This window comes from Tauraco erythrolophus, chromosome 28 (genome assembly GCF_009769465.1).
Source record: "Tauraco erythrolophus isolate bTauEry1 chromosome 28, bTauEry1.pri, whole genome shotgun sequence".
In the NCBI taxonomy this organism is placed as follows: Eukaryota; Metazoa; Chordata; class Aves; order Musophagiformes; family Musophagidae; genus Tauraco; species Tauraco erythrolophus.
Window position 1 is genome coordinate 2,434,989 of NC_141492.1, and position 18,994 is coordinate 2,453,982.

At 47.4% G+C, this 18,994-nt stretch overlaps 1 protein-coding gene across 1 annotated transcript; it reads left to right on the forward strand.

The window, feature by feature from the left end:
• Nucleotides 1-1,305: 1,305 nt before the first annotated feature.
• On the forward strand, nt 1,306-18,442 carry RAB11B (RAB11B, member RAS oncogene family). The gene is made up of 5 exons (XM_086627801.1): nt 1,306-1,386; nt 7,206-7,401; nt 9,936-10,129; nt 12,017-12,097; nt 16,619-18,442. Exons 1-5 carry the CDS (start codon nt 1,347-1,349, stop codon nt 16,762-16,764), a joined length of 657 nt encoding a protein of 218 aa, XP_086483927.1. The 5' UTR covers nt 1,306-1,346; the 3' UTR covers nt 16,765-18,442.
• The last annotated feature ends 552 nt before the right edge of the window (nt 18,443-18,994 follow it).

The following is an 18,994-nucleotide window of genomic DNA, read 5'->3' on the forward strand; positions in this document are numbered from 1 at the left end:
AGTCACACTTTCGAAGGTGTGCCTCGCTCCAAACGCCTCGGGGCATTTGGATTTTCAGAGCCTGGTTCATAAAAGGAATGATTTCCAGTGAGCAGGAGCTGGGTACCCCTGCAGATAGGCAGCTGTTAGTCTGGGTGCTGCCTTTTCGCATTCTCCCCCGAATGCTTTATTAGCACTTAAATTTGGGAAATGGAACCTCATCAAAACCACAATCCCACCTGTCCAGGGTGTTCAGGCATTCGACGAAGTTGAGGGCAGCTCAGCATGGCTCAGCCCAGAGGGTCTGAACCACCATCTCCCCTTTCCCTGTTCCCACTCATGCTTTGAACATCTCCAAAAATAAGCCCAAAGCCACGTTTTATCCTGCCCGCTGTCTCAGCCTTGCTCCCGTGTGATGCTGGAGACCCACTAATCCTAAAGACTCCTCCGGGGAAAGTAGGGCAGACGAGCCATGACGGACACGGCCCGGAAAAACGAGAAACCCAGTTAATGAGTAGAACGAGTTTCCCTGCACCTCCCAGAGAGGGAAGGGAGGGAGCCGCCGTCTTCCCGGCGAGGGTTTGTCACAACCACGAATCAAAGGCGTCAAGGCAGCGGCCGCGGCGCCGGGGCACCCACGCCGGTGTCACCCCGGCGGCAAACCGGCCTTTTGCTCTTATCACAGATTCGTTCAGCAAATTGCCTCAAGCCGTGCCAGGCAAAAATAAAAAATAAAAAAAAGGGGAAATGTTTTCCCAGAACAAGTTGTGTCACCGCGCGGGGTGTGGTTTTTTTTTTTTTTCCAGAAGAGCTTTTTCAGCCGGTGTTTGGCGCAGGAGGGGGACACCCGGAGCGGATCCGGCCCAGCCCCGGGAACCGCCCGGAGAGAACCGCAAAGCGCGGGCGGGCCGGGCGCGGTGGCTTCGACCTGCAGCCGAGCACCGCGTGGGGGCGTTTGGTGGGACCCCCCCCACCGCGTGGGGGGGGTTTGGGGACCCCCCGCGCCTCGTACGCACCGCCCCCGCGCTGCGCTGCCGCCAGGCCCCGCCCCCCCGCCGTGGCCCCGCCCCCAGGCCCCGCCCACAGGCCCCGCCCCAACTCAGGCCCCGGCCCCGCTTCTTCTCGCAGACCCCCCCAAGCACCGCCCCTCCCCAGCTGCCCTCTTGCCATTGGGCAGCACCGCCCGCCAGTCAGAGGCACGCCCGCCGTCTATTGGGTCGCGTTGATGGGTCTGGCGCGCCGCCCGCCTCCCGTGGGCTCTGGCGGCCGCTGATAGGCGGCGGCGGGAGCGCCCCTCACCCCCTCCCCTCCCCGGACTGGGCCGCGGTCGGTGCCTGGCAGCCAGAGGGGTCGGTGCCGCCATCGCCATGGGCACCCGCGACGACGAGTACGACTACCTCTTCAAAGGTACCGCCGCCAGCGGGCCGCGCCGCGCCGCTCCGGGCGGCCGCGCCCCTCGGCGGCACCGCGCCCGGCCCGGCCCGCCAGGCCGCGCTGTCCCGGCCTCGGCGCGGCCGCTGCGGCCTTTGTGCGCGGGGCGGCCTTGCGAGCGGCGTCCGCGGCGGGACCCGGCTGGGCCTGGCGCCGGGCTCGCTGCGGGAGAGCCCCGCGGGCCTTCCGCGCCCCGCCGCGGCGGGGGCTGCGCGCTGGCGGGCGGGCGGTTGGGAGCGCCGGTGGCCGCGGGCGGAGCGCGGCCCCGGGGGGCTGCGGTGGGGTCGGGGCTGAGGGCTCGGGCCGGGGGCTGGGGTGGGGAGGTGGGCTTCGAGCCGGGGGCCGTGCTCGGCGGTGTGGGTCGCCCGAGAGATCCGGTGTGGGGCCGGAGCTGAAAAAACTTGAGCTTCAAGGGAGGACTCCGGGCCGAGCGCGAGTAGCGGAGGGCAGGGCGCTTTATGGGGTTAACCCGGCTCTGCCCGGGGTGATTTTAGTGTCTCCGTCCCCGTCCGTGTGACGTGCGGGGTCGTGCAGCCGCTGCGTGAGAAGCCGGGTGGCCGCTGGGTGGGTTGGTGCTGCGGTGCTGGCTCCGGTGGGTGTTATCCTCGTCCGCGCCCCGCGGGTCGGTGTCCCGCACGGACGGAGATGCTCAGGCCGAGCTTTTCCCCGGAGCATCCCACAGCTCTGCCTTTGAGGCCTAGGGAATGGTGCGGGTGGGTGAGAAACGTTCACCTTCCTGTTTCCCAACCTGATTTACGCGTGGTAGCGCGGCTGAAGCCCTTGGATTCACCCAAAGTGTTGACTCCCACAACAGGGAGGTCTGCGTCGCTGTCTGTGGGTGCTCGGGTGGTCTGGGAGGGGTGTGGGTGCGCGCTGCCTGCCGTGAGAATTCCCCAGGGGTTTGGTGTCGGGGCACGCTCTGCGTACCTGGATCCTAACAAGGGCAGCAGCAGTTCCACGTTTGCTCGTTGATGAAAGGAAGGAGCAGTTACTCTCCTGTTGGAAATATTTTATGGATCTATTTGCCTGTTTGCAGTGTTTATTTTACAGTCTTCAAGATAGTAGGGGGGGAAGACCCCTTGTTTTTTCTCTGCCTATAAAGCAGAAGATGAGCCTCCAAAAACATTCTAAACTGTCTGGGTCTAAACTAGTTTCCTTCTGAAGTCATTTCACCGTGTATTTCCCGAGTGGTTTGATAGCCAGGAAGTTGAAAGCCTAAAAATTTAATTTCTTTTTTTTTCTTTCTGGGAACAGTCAATTAGGTAGGCAAACCTGCATTCGTCTTTAAAAAAAACCCAACCAAACAAACAAAAACGCCACTTTGAAACGCATTTTTAATTTTATCTGGAGTGAAACCGAAGCTGAAGTGACTTGGGCAGGAGCTGCTCTGTTGTGTTGGTACTGCAGAGTAACCTGGCGTGTTTTGTAGCACTTAATGAAACATGGGGGAGGTGATTGTCCTTTTCTGTGTGCCCTCTGGGTTGTGTGGATTTTATTTTATTTTTTTTAAGTAAACAAACCAACCCACGTAAAACCTTGTCCTTATCTACTCATCTCTTCCTTCTAGGCTTTTTGGGACTAGGCAAGAAATAATGAATATATATGGGACCAAGTGGGATGAGGTCTCTGCTGTAGGACTAACGCCCCTTCCTTCCCCTTCTGCCCGGTCCAATAATGGAATTAAATATCAAGGGGAATTAAAAAAAATAATAATGTCCAGGGGTTTGATTGACTTCTGGTTTAGCCTCCTCTTAGCTACCTAGACAGCTTTTGAACTCTTCTATCAAGCACATGTAGTGGTCGGAAATGGAAATAACAGTGGAAGGGGGTTGCAGTCTGGGAAAGATGACTTTTATTAAGTTTAAACTTTGACCCTTTCCACCTATTTCCAAAGGAAATTTGGTTGGACTCTGATTTTAAGCTTTTACAGTTGTGCTTATTTAAGAAATTTGCATCCTTGTATTGTAATTTTATTTAGGATGACTCCAGTTGAATGCAGTGTTGCATTAAAGTCACTATTTCTACTGATTTTTATACAGTGGAAGGTCTGGAACTGCCTGTATAGGAACTTCTGTTGTTTAGCATAGATTGTATTAATCAGCTTTACGAAAAGCTTACAAGGCAAAGAGCCTCATTTATTGCTAGACCCTTGGATGTGAAATAACGTCTATAAAACAGTTGTTCAAGGGTAAAAACGGCCTGGGAGCTGGAAGCAACAGTTTCTTTGCGTTGGGCTGCAGCACAGACCAATGTTATCGGCTTATCGGGTCCAGCACGCCGTAGGCAAAATCTAATTTAAGGTTTGGTGCCCCTCTGGGGATGCTCGTGTGGCTGTAGTCAAAGCTGCTCTGCTAAACTAGCACCTCTTTATCTTTATTCCCAATTTCCCTTTCCTCTGCGTGCATCCTGACAGTCAGAACTGCTTGTTTTATGGATGACAACAAAATGTTGTTCGTTAACAAAATGACCGAGCCAGCCTTTGGGAGAAGGAGCTGAATTCCGTGTGCAGAGCTGTGGGAATAACGAGGCTGTGAGGATCTTGCTGTGGATGCGTTGCGGTGATGTAACCCAAGCAGAGCCAGAGGCCCAGGGCTCTGTTCCCAATCGGTTTTGTAACTGGGGTAGTTAAAAAGCAGGAACTTTTCATGATGAGTTTTGAATGGTTTGGATCCGGAATTGAATCCGTGACCTTTTAATAGTTGTGAAAATATTGGAAGCCTTGTTCCTATCAAAATGTGATCTGCACGTTCATTTTCTTCTCAAGAAGATTAGCTGTTAGCAGTGTTTATTTTAAAAATTAAGTTTGAGGTCGTGCAGATGGATGCTGGCTCATGAAAAAGGAAGGAAAAAACACACGTAGAAAAAAAAGAGCTTTCTTTTACCTTTGTGGGAATTTAGATTGCTCTCATCAGAGCTTAGGCCTAACAAAGGCTGTGCTTATTAAAAACAAATGTGTGTCATATTAATCATCAATATCTGGCAACCTTTATGCACTTAATATTTATAATGAACTCTGCTTATGTGGTCTCTGCTAGAGAAAGTCTTAATCTTCTTGATGTCAAAAGAATATATTCTTTTTGCCACATTAGTAAACAAGGGTATTTAAAATTCTATCATGAAGTTGATCTTTTTTTTTTTTTTCTGATGGCCTGTTCCCAAATTTTGGAACTTTCCCAAGATCTAATCGCTCAGTCCAGAACCTTGAAGGTATCTTCTTGCTCAATTCCCATGGAAAATAAAAACCTGTGTGTTCTGTCTGTGTGGGGGCCTCCAGTCTTCATGTCTTTCTCCTTCACTCTCTTTTCCTGAACGTGAAAACGGTCGTTTAATGCTCAAGATTGAGTATTAACAAGAAGCAGTTGGAGACTCTAAGGTGGGGAGAACAGTATTTCCTGAGCTGGGATCTGGTTGCCTTCCTTCAGGGTTTGGCCAAGCTGGGGGATGTCCTTACCTCCTTCTCGTTGTGTTCAGGGCTTTGCTGAGGGTCCAGCCTACTCCAAGGCAGCAGATCCCTGCACCAGATGGGGCACCTTCAGCCCGTTCTTGGAACACCCCGTGGAATTAGTGATGGAGAAACTGTCTGGAAAAGAAAGCTAGCAAAATCCTGGAGCTAGAGCTCATGATAAAAATCTTTTTTTTTAATATATATGTATTCTCATACCCTCAAAAATGGTTTCGGCTGTTTGCCAGCGAAGGCAGAGCACTGGGGAGCTGATTTCAGCTGTCCCGGGTGGGGAGCTGTGGCTCCTTGCCACGACCCGCTGGCTGCCTGTTCCTGCCTCCGTTGTGTTTTGCCTGTTCAGCTGCGCTCGCACAATTGTCTGTCTGTCTGTGCTGTCAGCCGGATGAAATGCCGGGCGGGGGGAGCGGAGCATTTCTGCCATCTCCCTGTGCAGCTCGGGAGCTGGGGCAGTGGAGTAACAGAGGGCTCCAGCAGGAATTTGGGAATGTGCTAGCAGGGGTGGGGAGGTAGATGAACCGGAGCAGTGCGCTGCCAGAGCTGCATCCTGAAACAATGGCCTGAGCAGAAAAGAGCTGTAATAACACTGAAAGCCCGAGCAGGATCCTTGGCCCTGGGAGAACGCTGGTGAGCTCCTTCTGGAAGTGTGTAATGAGCAGAGTCTGCTGTAATTTGTTGCGGAGGCATCAGGAATGTTTTCTGCCCGTGTCTGCTTTTTTTTTTTCACAGGAAAACCAGATTGTATGAATGAGGAAGATCAACAAATCTATGTTTTGAACTGAAGTAGGAAATATTCCCAAGGTTGAAGAAACCTCACTGGCACTGCCGTTATTCCTTCTGCTCAAGCCAGGATGCTGTTAGCTGGAATACCAAAGTCATACGTGATGCAGGATTTGCGGAGGCTGAGGGAGGCTTAATTGCTTTGGTTGGGTTTCCCTTTAGTTGGTTCTTGCTCGAGTCGGTCATACAGGGATTTAAGAAAAGGTGTGTAGTTGCATTAGAATCACAGAATCATGGAATGGTTTGGGTGGGAAGGGACCTCACAGATCATCTAGTTCCAACCCCCCTGCCATGGGCAGGGACACCTTCCACTGCACCCGGTTGCTCAAAGCCTCATCCAACCTGGCCTTGAACACCTCCAGGGATGGGGCAGCCACAGCTTCTCTGGGCAACCTGCTCCAGTGCCTCACCACCCTCAGAGGGAAGAATTTCTTCCTTAGATCCCATCGAAATCTCCCCTCTTTCAGTTTAAAGCCGTTGCCCCTTGTCCTGTCACCACACGCCCTTGTCCAAAGCCCCTTGCAGTTTTCTTGTAGCCCCTTTAGGTACTGGAAGGTGCTGGAACGTCTCCCCGCAGCCTTCTCTTCTCCAGGCTGAAATACTAATACTATTAGCTGCATAGTAAAGATCCTAGTTATGGCAAATCTTGTCTTTGGAGTTGCTGGTGAGAACATCTTTTGGAGCGCCCTGTCTAGCGTGGCTGGGTGTGAAGGAGCAGCCTGCTGGAGCAGGAATGGCAGAGGTGTGCCTCAGGATCGGTGGAGAGCTTCAGCCCCAGAGCAGGAGGAAACCCCTCCCAGGAGATGTACCTTTTATTTTCACAATTCCTTTCAGTGAAGCTGCGTTGTGTGTGCTAAAGATCTCTCTGCACTGAAGTTTTTCTGTTAACATGGCAACGTCTCGTGTGGAGGCAGAGATTTTTAGCTCGTCTCTTACTTCTCCTGCAATCTACTAGAGCTTGTTTTGCTGGATGAGGTTGTACTTCGCTTTGTATCTTGTTTGTAGTAGCAAACGTCTTCTGTTTTCCCCTTTTTATGGTGAACGTGTTTATGAATTAAATTATTGAACTAAAATGCCCTGTAAGAACCCAACAGGGCTGCAAATAATTGTTTGCTTACTGCATTGTTTTTTTTTTTTTAAATAAAAATAGAGTAGGCTTATACTGTACCCAGGCCTTTGTCAGGCAGACAGGTTCCTCTGCAAAAGGTCAAGTGTGCAAGAGACATCTCGTTACCTCTAATTACTGGCGGTGGCTTGGGGCCTCCAAAGCAACGTTTAGTTGTTGACAGTTGCTGTAGCAACTTCTCTTTTCCATCTCTGAGGAACCGAGCAGCCGCTTGCAACAAAAAGGCTTGGGACTGTGTTGGGGCTGGGGAAGGACACTGCGAGTAGTAAAGTCTGAGGTGGTGTCAGCCCAACTTTCTCCTATGTTTATCTGGCTGTGCAACTCCTCTGGGTCCCACCTTCGAGGCAACGTAGCAGTCAGGTAGTGCCACTGCACGATGTAAATGCTGGTGTGAAGAATTAATTTCGAAAAGAATGTCTTTTCTTTCAGTTGTGTTGATTGGAGACTCTGGAGTTGGGAAGAGTAATCTTCTGTCACGGTTCACACGCAATGAGTTCAATCTGGAGAGTAAGAGCACCATCGGGGTCGAATTTGCCACCAGGAGCATCCAGGTGGATGGGAAGACAATAAAAGCCCAGATCTGGGATACTGCAGGACAGGAACGATACCGGGCCATTACCTCAGCGTGAGTAATACGTCTTTGCTCAGGCTAACAGCAGAATTCAAACAGAGCTGGTACGGATGAATTTACGGGTAGAGAATTAATGAAACATGCTTGGGACGCATGACAAAATCATTACAACAGACTTCAGGATAGATTCAACTCATAAGACAGCAAATACTTTTGTGTTCCTTGATTAGTATAATGAAAGTAATTTTTAGATTCTAATGATCATATTATAGAAAAAAATAACAGCTTAAATCAGAAGTGTGGGAAGTTCTGTTTGAGTCCTGTGATTTGGATTTTTTTACGTGCCCCAGATGTGTTACCATCTTCATATGGAAAGAGTGTCATTTCTGATGGAAACTGGGTACCGTTGGCATCAAGTTTTGGTCTGGGCTTGGTAGCTTGCCATAACACCAGTGGCTTGTGGTCTTTGATGCCCCCTCAGTCTTGAGGTTGAGGGTATTTTTAGGAGTCTGCAGCCACAAACTCCTTTGAAATCTCAATGACTTTGAATTAGTCACAGCCCTGAAAATTAGGTCCAAGAGCATGTGCTGAATAACCAGTGAGTAGGGAGGCAACTGTGCTAATGCTGACTCTGCGACATTAGGCACATCCCTGTTTGGAACAGTGGTGTTGAGAAGCTTTCATGTACCTTGTTAATCCAGACAGTGTCTGAAGATGGAACCTCCGGGTGTATCTGTTTCTGCACAGGTAGTAGGCAAAAGTATCTTTTAGAGGAGAAAAAAGAAAACCCTATGGGCAGGACTAGTTATCCAGGACACATTCTGATCAGCGAGTTGAAAATTTCTGGTGTTACAGATGTATATATCAGTTTTTCAAGGTACAAACTTGTTTGAGTCACACACAGATTGAGCCATTGGTATTAAACTCAAGTGAAGGGAACTTTTTTTCTTGAGGCGAAATAGGGTCATGCAGAATAGATGGGAGGAAAACAGGAGAACGTGGAGCCCCAAGGGAGAATCTATAAGGAAAGAATGCAGAAACAAAGTAGTGCAGAAGTAGATGCAAGTGGCGATTTCAAAGTGCATCTTTTCCATAATTGTTCACGTGTTTTTCAGAAACGTTATGACCCTTAGATTGTTCTTAGCACTGTAAAAGCTTAGCAGAAGAACTGCTGGCTGAGTCTGGCTTGACAACAGACTTGGCTGATGAGAATCAGTGTGTCTGTAGTCCTGGGATCCTGCCTCTCCTTCGTGCTGGCACGAGCTCCTTCTTGACACATGGCTGGGCCAGTTCAGCTCATGTCGTGGCTTAACCCTGGCCAGCAGCTCAGCCCCACCCAGCCGCTTGCTCACTCCCCCCCAGTGGGATGAGGGAGAGAATCAGAGGGCAAAAATGAGAAAACTTGTGGGTTGAGATAAAGACAGTCTAATAGGCAACGCAAAAGCCGCTGTGCAAGCGAAGCAAAACACGGAATTCATTCACCACTTCCCATGGGCAGGCTGGTGTTCAGCCATCTCCAGGAAAGCAGGGCTCCACCACACGTGACGGTGACTTGGGAGGACAAACCTCATCACTTCAAACATCTCCTCTTTCCTCCTCCTTTCCGCAGCTTTATATGCTGAGCACGACGTCATGTGGTCTGGAACATCCCTTTGGTCAGTTGGGGTCAGCTGTCCCAGCTATGTCCCCTCCCAAATTCATGTGCACCCCCAGCCTACTCGCTGGTGGGGCATGGTGAGAAGCAGAAGAGGCCTTGGCTCTGTGTGAGCACTGCTCAGCAGTAACTAAAACATCTGTGTTGGCAACGCTGTTTTCCGCACAAACGCAAACCAGCCCCGTGCTAGATACTAGGAAGAAAATTACCTCTGCTCCAGTCCAAACCAGCACAGCTGGCTAAGCCAGCAGAACGCCAACCAGCAGTAAAAAGTAAATGTCTTCTGCTGACCTGGTGGCCTGAATCGGTCCAACGATGTGCTGGATGGAAGCAGAGGAGAAACGTTAGGGTTGTGTGGAAGAGGGGTGCGGGCAGTGTAGGATTGCTGATACTGGCGTGTGCTGTCCTGAGCCCTTGGCTTGAGCTGAGATGGGCCCAAACCTGCCCTGAGGGAGCAAACTGTTCTGGGATCACGGGTTGGTAGAGAACTGTCAATACAGCCCAGAGTCCCCCTCTTTAAAAAGTTTTTCAAGGGGCAGGAAGTATTTGGAAGATGAACAGCAAATACTGACATTTTACTAAGGGCTGTTTTCTAGTAGAAGGATGAGTTAGGACTTCCCACCAACTTTCTAGCAGTGCTGATTCTGAAATGCACCGTGAGTTTTCTGTCACACAGGCTGAAAATGCTGTGGCTTCCGCAGTCTCTTCAGCATTTTGTTACATACATCAGAATTTTTTCGGAATGCCATTAAAACCCCCCCGGCATTTGGAACTTGGTTAAAAAAAACCCCAACAATAGGATTTGCATCAGCACAACTTAAAGCATGGGGAACATTTTTAACTTTTTAGTCGTAAGCAGTGTAGAAGAGCCAGGTGCCGGGTTTGCTGGTGAAACTGGGAGCTCCCTGCCAAGGAATGTGCCTTGTGGTTTCAGATATTACCGCGGCGCTGTCGGGGCTCTGCTCGTCTACGACATCGCCAAACATCTCACCTACGAGAACGTGGAGCGCTGGCTAAAGGAGCTCAGAGACCACGCGGACAACAATATTGTCATCATGCTGGTGGGTAACAAGAGTGACCTGCGCCACCTGAGAGCTGTGCCCACTGACGAGGCCCGGGCGTTTGCAGGTTTGTAGGCAGCGTGCTCTGGGCTGCTGCTTTCTCAACGTGGTGTTGCTGCAAGCTGTGATCATGTTATTGTTGGCCAGGACTGAGCCTTTCACCTCAAGTTTTATTTTTGACCCTAAAAAAGGCATTTAAGGTGTTGTTTTGGTTTTTTTTTTTAAATGAAAATATCTTTCCTTATTTTAAATTGTGTGTGGGGTTATTTTTTGTTTTGTTTTGTTTAAATCTAACAGTACTGCATGTTTTTGAAACACTGTCCTTGAGCTGCCTGATAGCTGAAGATTAAACACTTCCTCTAGCAAGGCTAGAAACAGTAAGCAACTTTAAGAAGAGAAAATGTCACAATGTAAATATAAAATATCACAACGCAAAATGTCTTTCCTTCCTTCCTAGAGGCCTGGTTCTACTGAGTACATATCAATGTGGACAGCTGCAAATGAATACTGAACCTTCTCTTAGATGGTTTAGTTTCTCCTCCAGAGCACTGATGCATGCAGTAGTGTCCTCTAGTTGCATTTAAATGCAGTGATCATCAGACTTGGAGATTATCAGTTGTTGGGAGAAACCAAGTGGGTTATGTGAGCTACTGCCACTGCATCACTTCTCCCTTATCTTGCAGAGCACTCACTGGTCGAATACTCTTTTGCTCTTACAGGCCTAGAGACATTCAGCTTACTTTTGTGTGGCTACCAAGCTTGGAGGTGGAATGTGAAAAGCCTCCTAGAAATATTACCAGGGCTTGCCTAAACATATTTTCTGAAGTTTGCTATAAGCAAATACCCTGTGCTTGGTAAAACCACTTTAGATTTTTGGATGAACGAGAAGTGAAGTCTAATCAGAGAAGCAAAACAAGTTAGTAGGCACCCTAGGTAGTGCATTGCTTTGGTCACTTGGTTCAACATCTTATTTTTTGCCCCTGATTTCCTACTAAGGCTGTTTTAAATAGCTAGTGGTGGTACTGGTGTTGCCGTTTAAGCTCTGTGACTGAAGTTTGCCTGTTTCTGGGCAGGTGGTACAGTACCGTTCTAGGTGTGATGTTTAGAGGTTGGTCACAATGTTAGAATCATAGAATCATAGAATCATAGAATGGTTAGGGCTGGAAGGGACCTTCAAAGGTCATCTAGTCCAACCCCCCTGCAAGGAACAGGGATATCTCCAACTAGATCAGGTTGCTCAGGGCCTTGTCCAACCTGGCCTTGAACGTCTCCAGGGATGGAGCATCCACCACCTCTCTGGGCAACCTGTTCCAGTGTTCTACCACTCTCATAGTAAAAAATTTTTTCCTAATATCCAACCTGAACCTACCTCCCTCTATTTTAAAACCATTACCCCTTGTCCTATCATAACTGGCCCTCCTGAACAGCCTCTCCCCATCTTTCCTGTAGGCCCCCTTGAGGTACTGGAAGATGTACTGTTACGTATTTCTTTATTAAAAAAATATAATATTTTGCACTGTAAGAGGAAAGAAGGAAATAGACTGTGTTACTAGGGGGTTTATTGTCATTTGGAGGTCGAGTGGGATTAGGAAAGCATAGGTGTGTTTGTCTTTCTGGGGACACAGAGGAATTATGACTCCTGTTGCAGCCAGTGTGTTTTGGCCTGTACTCCTGCTCAGGGTACTTCTGCGAGTGATCTGTAGCCGGATGAAAATAATGCTGTATTGCTTGACTGAACAAGTGAGGAAAATGTTCCCACCCTATGGAAAGGCAGTGGTCAAAGGTGGCACTGCTGAAATGCTAGCAGCTAAATAAATGGTGCACCAAGCTGTTCCTGGTGTAACAGGAAAAAAAAAAAAAAAAAAAAGACTGGGTCCTGGCTGATTTGGCCTAAAAATAGAAGTGAAAACCTCCAAGTAAAGTTTTTAACTGAACCACTTGTTATTTATTACAGAAAAAAATAACTTATCTTTTATTGAAACCTCTGCTCTGGATTCAACAAATGTAGAAGAAGCCTTCAAGAACATCCTTACAGGTATGGTTTGTTACGGATTCAGAGGACCTCCTGAGGTAGTGGATCTTCTTCATGGGCATGTTTTGCAGTTCCCTAGAACTAGTTACCTGTGTTGGGAATGATGGTTAGTTTGCAAGCCTTCTAATCTTACCTCTGTGTTCTGCCTCCCACCCCACGCATACCTTTTTGCCCAAGAATCTGGAGGCTTCTCGTTTCCTGATGTTCCATCAGCTCAGGCTATTGCAGTAGCACTGTTGTAAAGGCGTTGGCAGTTCTGTGCCGCACAAAATCCAGGCAGTGAAGCCACAGCCATGCTGGGAAGTTAAATGTTCTCGTGTGTTCTCTTGCACCAAAGCAGACTGGTACACAATATTTTTGTCCAGGCTACTGAACTCTTGTTCTCAGCTGATGGCAAGGGTTGTAGGTGACTGTGCACCAAGAGCACAGCTCCATGCAGGCTGTCTTCTGGGACTGTCTCTGAGGAGTCCCAGGAGTTGTCTAAGAACGTAACAGTGGTCACAGGCCGAAATGAGGCCAGGGTTTATGATTTCCACTGCCCAAGAGTGTTCCTCAGCATGTCTAACTGGTGTAGATGTGGCTACTGAGTGCACAGTGTCCAGCTGCGGCTTCAGACTTGCTGTATGTGTGGGAATGCTGGGTGGCTCGTGCAGTAGATCCACTGCATGTAGGATCGGAGGTATTCCAAGTAGTAGTACTTTACTACTTACTTTTTCCCTCTTTCAGACTGGGGCTTAGAATTTCCATTTCTTAAGATGGAACTGTGTCCTGCATGTATTTTCTTGACCTTGAAGTAAGGGAGCACCCTCCTGCGCGTAAGGCCTGGGATTCACCAGTAAAGCTTTATTACTGTAGGTACACCAGCAAGTTTTCCTTTCTGTGCTAAGCCATGGCCACAGCACTTTTTTTAGCAGGCTCACAGGGATTTCCAGCTGATGTTTTGCAAACTTGAGCTGAGTGCTTGTTTGGCCTCTGGAAGAGTGCAGCTCTGTTCTAGGCTAAATGCAGCACATGGGGAACTTGCTGGTTTCCCTCAAAGTGAGGTTGGCCAAGAAGTGTGAGTTGTATGGTCTTGAGGTAGGAGGAGGAAGGGTAGAGCTGAAGTGGTGAGGATATGTGCTGGGAGATATGTAGCCTACAGGCAGTAGAAGTGGGAAGCACACAGAGCAAAAGAGATGCTTAAAATAAGTGCTGCTCACCTCTGTGTTGTTACTTGCGTTGGGCTGGGTAACTTTTCCCAGACTTGGGGTTTGGCCTAATTTGACTCTAATTTAGTTAGACTTTAGTCTGTATGAGCGTGTCAGCGCTGTATGCTTTAGCACTTTGTGTTCCAGAGGATGTATTATTCTGGCACCAGTCTGAGGTGACTGCGTTGGAGCAGCTCTGTGCCTGAGCTAATCCTCGGAAGCAGAGTCCTGGGCAGCATGGTGCTGTCACACCAAGGGTGCCTGCAGGGAACCAGCATGGGCCTGCAGGACTGCTGAACTGCAGCTAACAAACCCTGATAGACTTGAACATCTCTGCTTTCAGAGACTGCCTTCTGCTTTGTGTTCTGAGGTAGTCATGTCTCAAAATACTGTCTGAGACAACAGGGAAGTTGATGTTTCAGAGCATAGTCTCCCACTCCTAATTGGTAATTGGCAAAGAACCCTTAAAAATCATATCTAAATAGGAAGAGGACTATCAAACAGGTTTGGATGACTGTTCTACCTCTAACTGCCCCATGAGATCTGAATCTCTTCCTACAGAGGGGAAAATGCGATAGAATTTGTCAGTGTGTTTGTTCTGTCTCTTGAAAACCTCTTTAAGATCCATAGGTGAACATGAAGAGTTGGCGAGATCCAGTTCCTGGCTGTTGCTTACAGTAGCTGAATTCTGGACTGATAGACTGTCTATACAGTCTCACCCCTGTACCTCTTTTGTGAAGTTGTGCCTGATCTACATGTCCCACTACATGTCAAGATGAGCGTTTTCTGAGCTTTATTGTGACCAGATACTAATTTCAGTTAAATGAGAATGAGCCTTTGTTCTGGTTCTACTTGATTATCAGGAAGTGTCTCGTGTGTTGCTTATTACATGCTGACCAAAGAATTGCCTTGGTATTATTATTTCTTGATTATGTATGAATGAGAGCCTGTTACTGGGGGGGGGAAAATCTGGGTGTTTATATGGTGAATTCTGTAAGGCAGGCTCTTCTAGGTTTCTTTTGCAGAGATGTACAGGGAAGCAGTAACAAGTGTTGGGATCACTAGGTTTGGTGCTGGCCAGCTCTGTTGGTACCAGGAATGTGTTGCAATTGGAGGAAGATGACCAAGAAGAGAGAGGTGGGAGAAAAAGGATAGCCAAGCTGCTTTTATAAGTAAAAAGCCTGACAGACTAGGAATGGTTTATGTCTGCTGCCCAGCAAGATTTGCATTGAGTTATTAGGGCAACTGGTGAAGCAGCTGGAGAATATGGCCATTGAGACAAAGCCATAGAGAAGATGCCTGGTGCTGGGCTGGGACTGTCTTGTGCAGGGCAGCCTTATAGCAGCTTCACTGCTTATCTGTGATGCTTGGCAGGGTCTGAGGTGACTTGCCTGGTGCTTTGAGGTGGTATCCATGGTTTTAGTGCGCTGAGCGTGGTTCAACAGTCGCCATCCATCCTGTCTTTCCTTGCGGTGTTGTCCTGAGACTGACTCTGGGTAGAGAAGATGGCCTAAGGTTGCTCTAGGAGAAAGCCCCGATATGGTCTGCTGGAACAGAGAAGATACTTACAGAGCCAGAACTCGAGATGAGGTCAGTCCTGGCCAAACTGAACTCCAAACACTATCTCTTAGCAAAATCCTGGGCTCCTATAAGTTTTGAGATTGTCCAGTTTAGGTACAGTGGACATGTGGAGAGTAAGACTGAGGAGTCCTGAAAAGGCTATTCCTAAAGTTGTTACCTGGGGGAGAATCATCCTTCTAAGGGAGGAGAAGAAACCTGGAGAAATGTGCTGCTTGGAGCAGTGGGAGCAACTGCGGGGGACTTGGAGGAGGGAAGAGGGTGGGACAGGAGGACAGGAGTTTCCTTACTGACTACCAGATTGAGGGATCACTCATGGCTGAAAAAAAAAAAAAAATCCAACAAAAAACCCCAAACAGATGCTACCCCACAGAAAATGGGGCTTGACAATGACTCTGAACATAGCTAGTATTAAAATACACCACTTCTTCTAAAAAAACATACATAAACAAAACCCACATAGAATCATAGAATGGTTTGGGTTGGAAGGGAGACCATCTCGTTCCAACCCCCCTGCCATGGGCAGGGACACCCTCCACTACACCAGGTTGCTCAAAGCCTCATCCAACCTGGCCTTGAACACTGCCAGGGATGGGGCAGCCACAGCTTCTCTGGGCAACCTGGTCCAGTGCCTCACCACCCTCAGAGGGAAGAATTTCTTTCTTATATCTGGTCTAAATCTCCCCTCTTTCAGTTTAAAGCCATTGCCCCTTGTTCTGTCACTATATACCCTTGTAAAAAGTCCCTCTCCAGCTTTCCTGTAGGCCCCCTTTAAGCACTGGAAGTACTTAGTCCCCTATGATTTTTTAATCCTTACTAAAGACTTTGGGTGTTGCTGGTTTGAGGCTGTGGCTGTATGAATGTGACCATAATATTTACCACAGACTTCCAGGGAGGTACTTGCCCTTTTCCTGTCTCACAATGGAGGGAAGTTGGACCAAGGGCTTATAGTCAGAGAAATAAGTAATTAAAAAACCTTTCAACTTAAATAATTTCTACTCGCCATGCAGTCGAAATGGTTTGTTTCTGAAAGCTTTTAACCTGGCCGTGTGTCTTCAGCGGTTACAGCTCTGTGGATCTATGCGCTTTCAACGCGTAAATTAATTGGAGTCAAATAAATTAATTCTCTCAGGAAAAGCTTTTTTGGATCAATATGGGGCTTTATGGAACCATGTGGCTTTTTTACTGTCATAGGTGGAAAAACTGATTTGTTGCAGAGAGGAGCAGGCATTTCTGTCGCTTGGTAGTGGCAGCTTGGCAGAAGCTGAAGTGTGAAATGGGTGACGGTCATTGCTGCTGCGCAGTGACGTTTCGCAAGCGTCCTTTTGATGGGTGTTTCTAGATTATGTTGTCCATTTCTTTTTTTAAATCAAAAATAAGGTGATTCCAACCCAAAAGATTCTGTTATTCTATGGTTCTCTATTTTCGAAATGAGCATTCCTGCTCCTTTCTCATTTAAAAAGCCTTTTAATAATACCCATGTTCGTGGAGTCATTGTAAAAGAATGTGATGGGAAGACAGTAAGGAATCTTGTCTTGATAACTTTTCCAGACAGAGCTGGCGTATCCACTACGGGGCTGGAAAGCGAGCCAGATGTTAAATGCGACAGCTGGTCAGACTAGATTCCCTTTCACAACTCTCAAGTTAAAATCTTCTCGTTGCTGGGTTCTGGCTGCTTGGCCAGCTTGCTCTGACACGTGCACGTGCTCCCTTGGAGCCAGAGTTTCTCCGAGCTCTGACAAGTCTGTTCTCGTTTCAGAAATCTACCGCATTGTTTCACAGAAGCAGATTGCGGATCGGTCCGCGCACGATGAGTCTCCTGGCAACAACGTAGTCGACATCAGTGTCCCACCAACCACCGATGGACAGAAATCCAACAAACTCCAGTGCTGTCAGAACCTGTGACCTCCTGTAGATGACTCTTGTGTCCTTCACTTCGTCTGTGCTTCATTTAGAAACTTGTGTGCACTTCTTATCTCCTGTGATTCAGTGACTCCCTCTTCCCTCCTATACCCCGTTCCCAAGTCCCCCCTTTCATCTTAGAGCTTTAATTGTAGGGCTAACATCCCCCTGCCTCCGAAATCCCCTTCAGTGTGGTGACTTCTGGGCTTGAAATGTAGGCACTGATCTGATAGACGTGTTTGTGTTGGAACATCTGCTGCTGGATATTATCCCATGAAACACTCTCCTCAAATGGTTTTGTGGTTTTGTTTTGTTTTGGTTTTTTTTTTTTTTTTCTGGGAGAGAAACCATGGGGACTCGACTATAACAGTTGAAGAAATAGCTACATTTAGGTGACAAGGTTTTTTCCTCCCATAGTCAGATTTTTTTTTTCTTGTGTTTCTGTAAACATGGGGGAGAAATTAAAAGAAAATAGCTATCCTACCAAATGCTCTGTTTTCTGTCCTGATAAGGTCTCACAGTGAGGTTTTTAGTGGCTGCACACACATAAGAAAGCTGTTGAAAATAACATTACTTATAATGTAATTACTCCTAAAACAGTCTGGCTGTGTAGTTTACCATTTCCTGCTTGGGAAATCTTTCTCTCTCCTTGTTTTATTTGGGAACAATGAAGTATGTCTGTGTTGCTTTCTCTACCACCATGAATGCCTGCGCTGCCTGCGCAGGCTTTATGAAGTGGCTTAATATTTATTCATTGCTTATGTTAATCAGTTAACATTATTGTACAGTAAGTGCCAGCGTATCGATTTCGGAAACCTTTTGCAACCTGTACAAGTAGGCTTATTTTGTACTGTAGATCAGTGTCTGAAAGCAGGATCTTCTATAGTTCCAGGATTTTTTTGCATGCTGCTTTTTCTCTAGATCTCTCTTACCCCTGTTTGAGTGAGTGAAGCAATATTTTCATGTCATGTATATACCTGCACTTGTAAGGGTTTTGGTTGTTGTAGAGAAACACAATACTTTATACATTTTGTAAAACTTCTGCAGAACCATAGCATCTTGAACTTTCTCTTCATCATCTTTCACTATTGACCTTGTGCATAATCTTATTGACCTCTACTAAAACGCGTACTATTAAGATTTCACATAATAACTACTAACCTGTTGTTTTACTCTGTTTTACTGAATTGCAGACTGTAACTCTCAAATGATTGTACTTCACCTGTTGTAACAGATTTGTCATCAGCAGGGCTAACTACTCTAACACTTTGTTTTGCTGAATGGGAAGAATGTTACCACAACTTTGTGTAGTCAGTCTCTCGCTAGCTTGTGAAAATCTTCTATGATGGCTTTTCATCGTTCACTAGCTCCTACGCCCTTGCATCCCCTCTGGTGTACGCTGAACGTTACGATGAGGCAACTACTGGGTGAAACTGTCTAAAGGACGAGTTGGAGACCGTCTGCTGCTCTCTGAAGGCTAGTGAAGCAATTTGCAGTGAGTTTTTGCTCTGTATTCTGAGACTGTACCTCACTTGATCAATCCTACCTGCATATTAGTGAGTTGATTTTTCTTTTCTGATACAAAGCAAATATGAAACTGTGAATTGTGCTTGAAGGGGAAATCTGACATTCCAGTCTCAACTGTTCTGTCTGGTTATGTAATAAAATTAAGGGCAGTTAACTCTGATGGCTTTTCTTTTATAAGATTTCCAGACCAATGCCTTTAATTTTGTACTGTATGCACCTAGAGGGCTATAGTTGCAGCAAAGGGTGCTTGTGATGCCTAGCACTTCCACTTTCCCACTTTATTTAGAGGATACATTCAAGGTGAAGGGGTGCATACTTGCAGCCTAATCCCACTGAATGAGGGTATGAATTCCTCTGTTGGCATCACCGTGCTCTATCCTAAGGGTGTCCTAGTTCAGGAAGCACTTTCAATGCTCGGTATTTGCTTTAATAGCATCCTGTTGAGAGAAGGTGCAGCAAGTGGGAACCTGAGATGTCTCCTTTTTTGGTGGCCCTAGACCAGAATGTGATGTGCAGTCAGTATTTAGAAGGCTGGCAGATGAGCACACCGTCAGAGAGAATGGAGAATTCTGAGATACTGAAAATGTTTCATTCAAGAACAGGTGGACACTAGTGGAGCTGGGCTCCTTAATTTTTGAACAAAACTTTTTATAAAGAAGTGAATAGCATGAGGAAGTATCATTCTGTTAAGCAGACATTAGTTCAG

Bases quoted from the DNA above. Each gene is read 5' to 3' on its own strand.
- RAB11B (XM_086627801.1), top strand. From the start codon at position 1,347: ATGGGCACCCGCGACGACGAGTACGACTACCTCTTCAAAG. The intron at 1,387-7,205 runs GTACCGCCGCCA...CTTTTCTTTCAG, and splicing joins GTACGACTACCTCTTCAAAG to TTGTGTTGATTGGAGACTCT. The intron at 7,402-9,935 runs GTGAGTAATACG...TTGTGGTTTCAG, and splicing joins TACCGGGCCATTACCTCAGC to ATATTACCGCGGCGCTGTCG.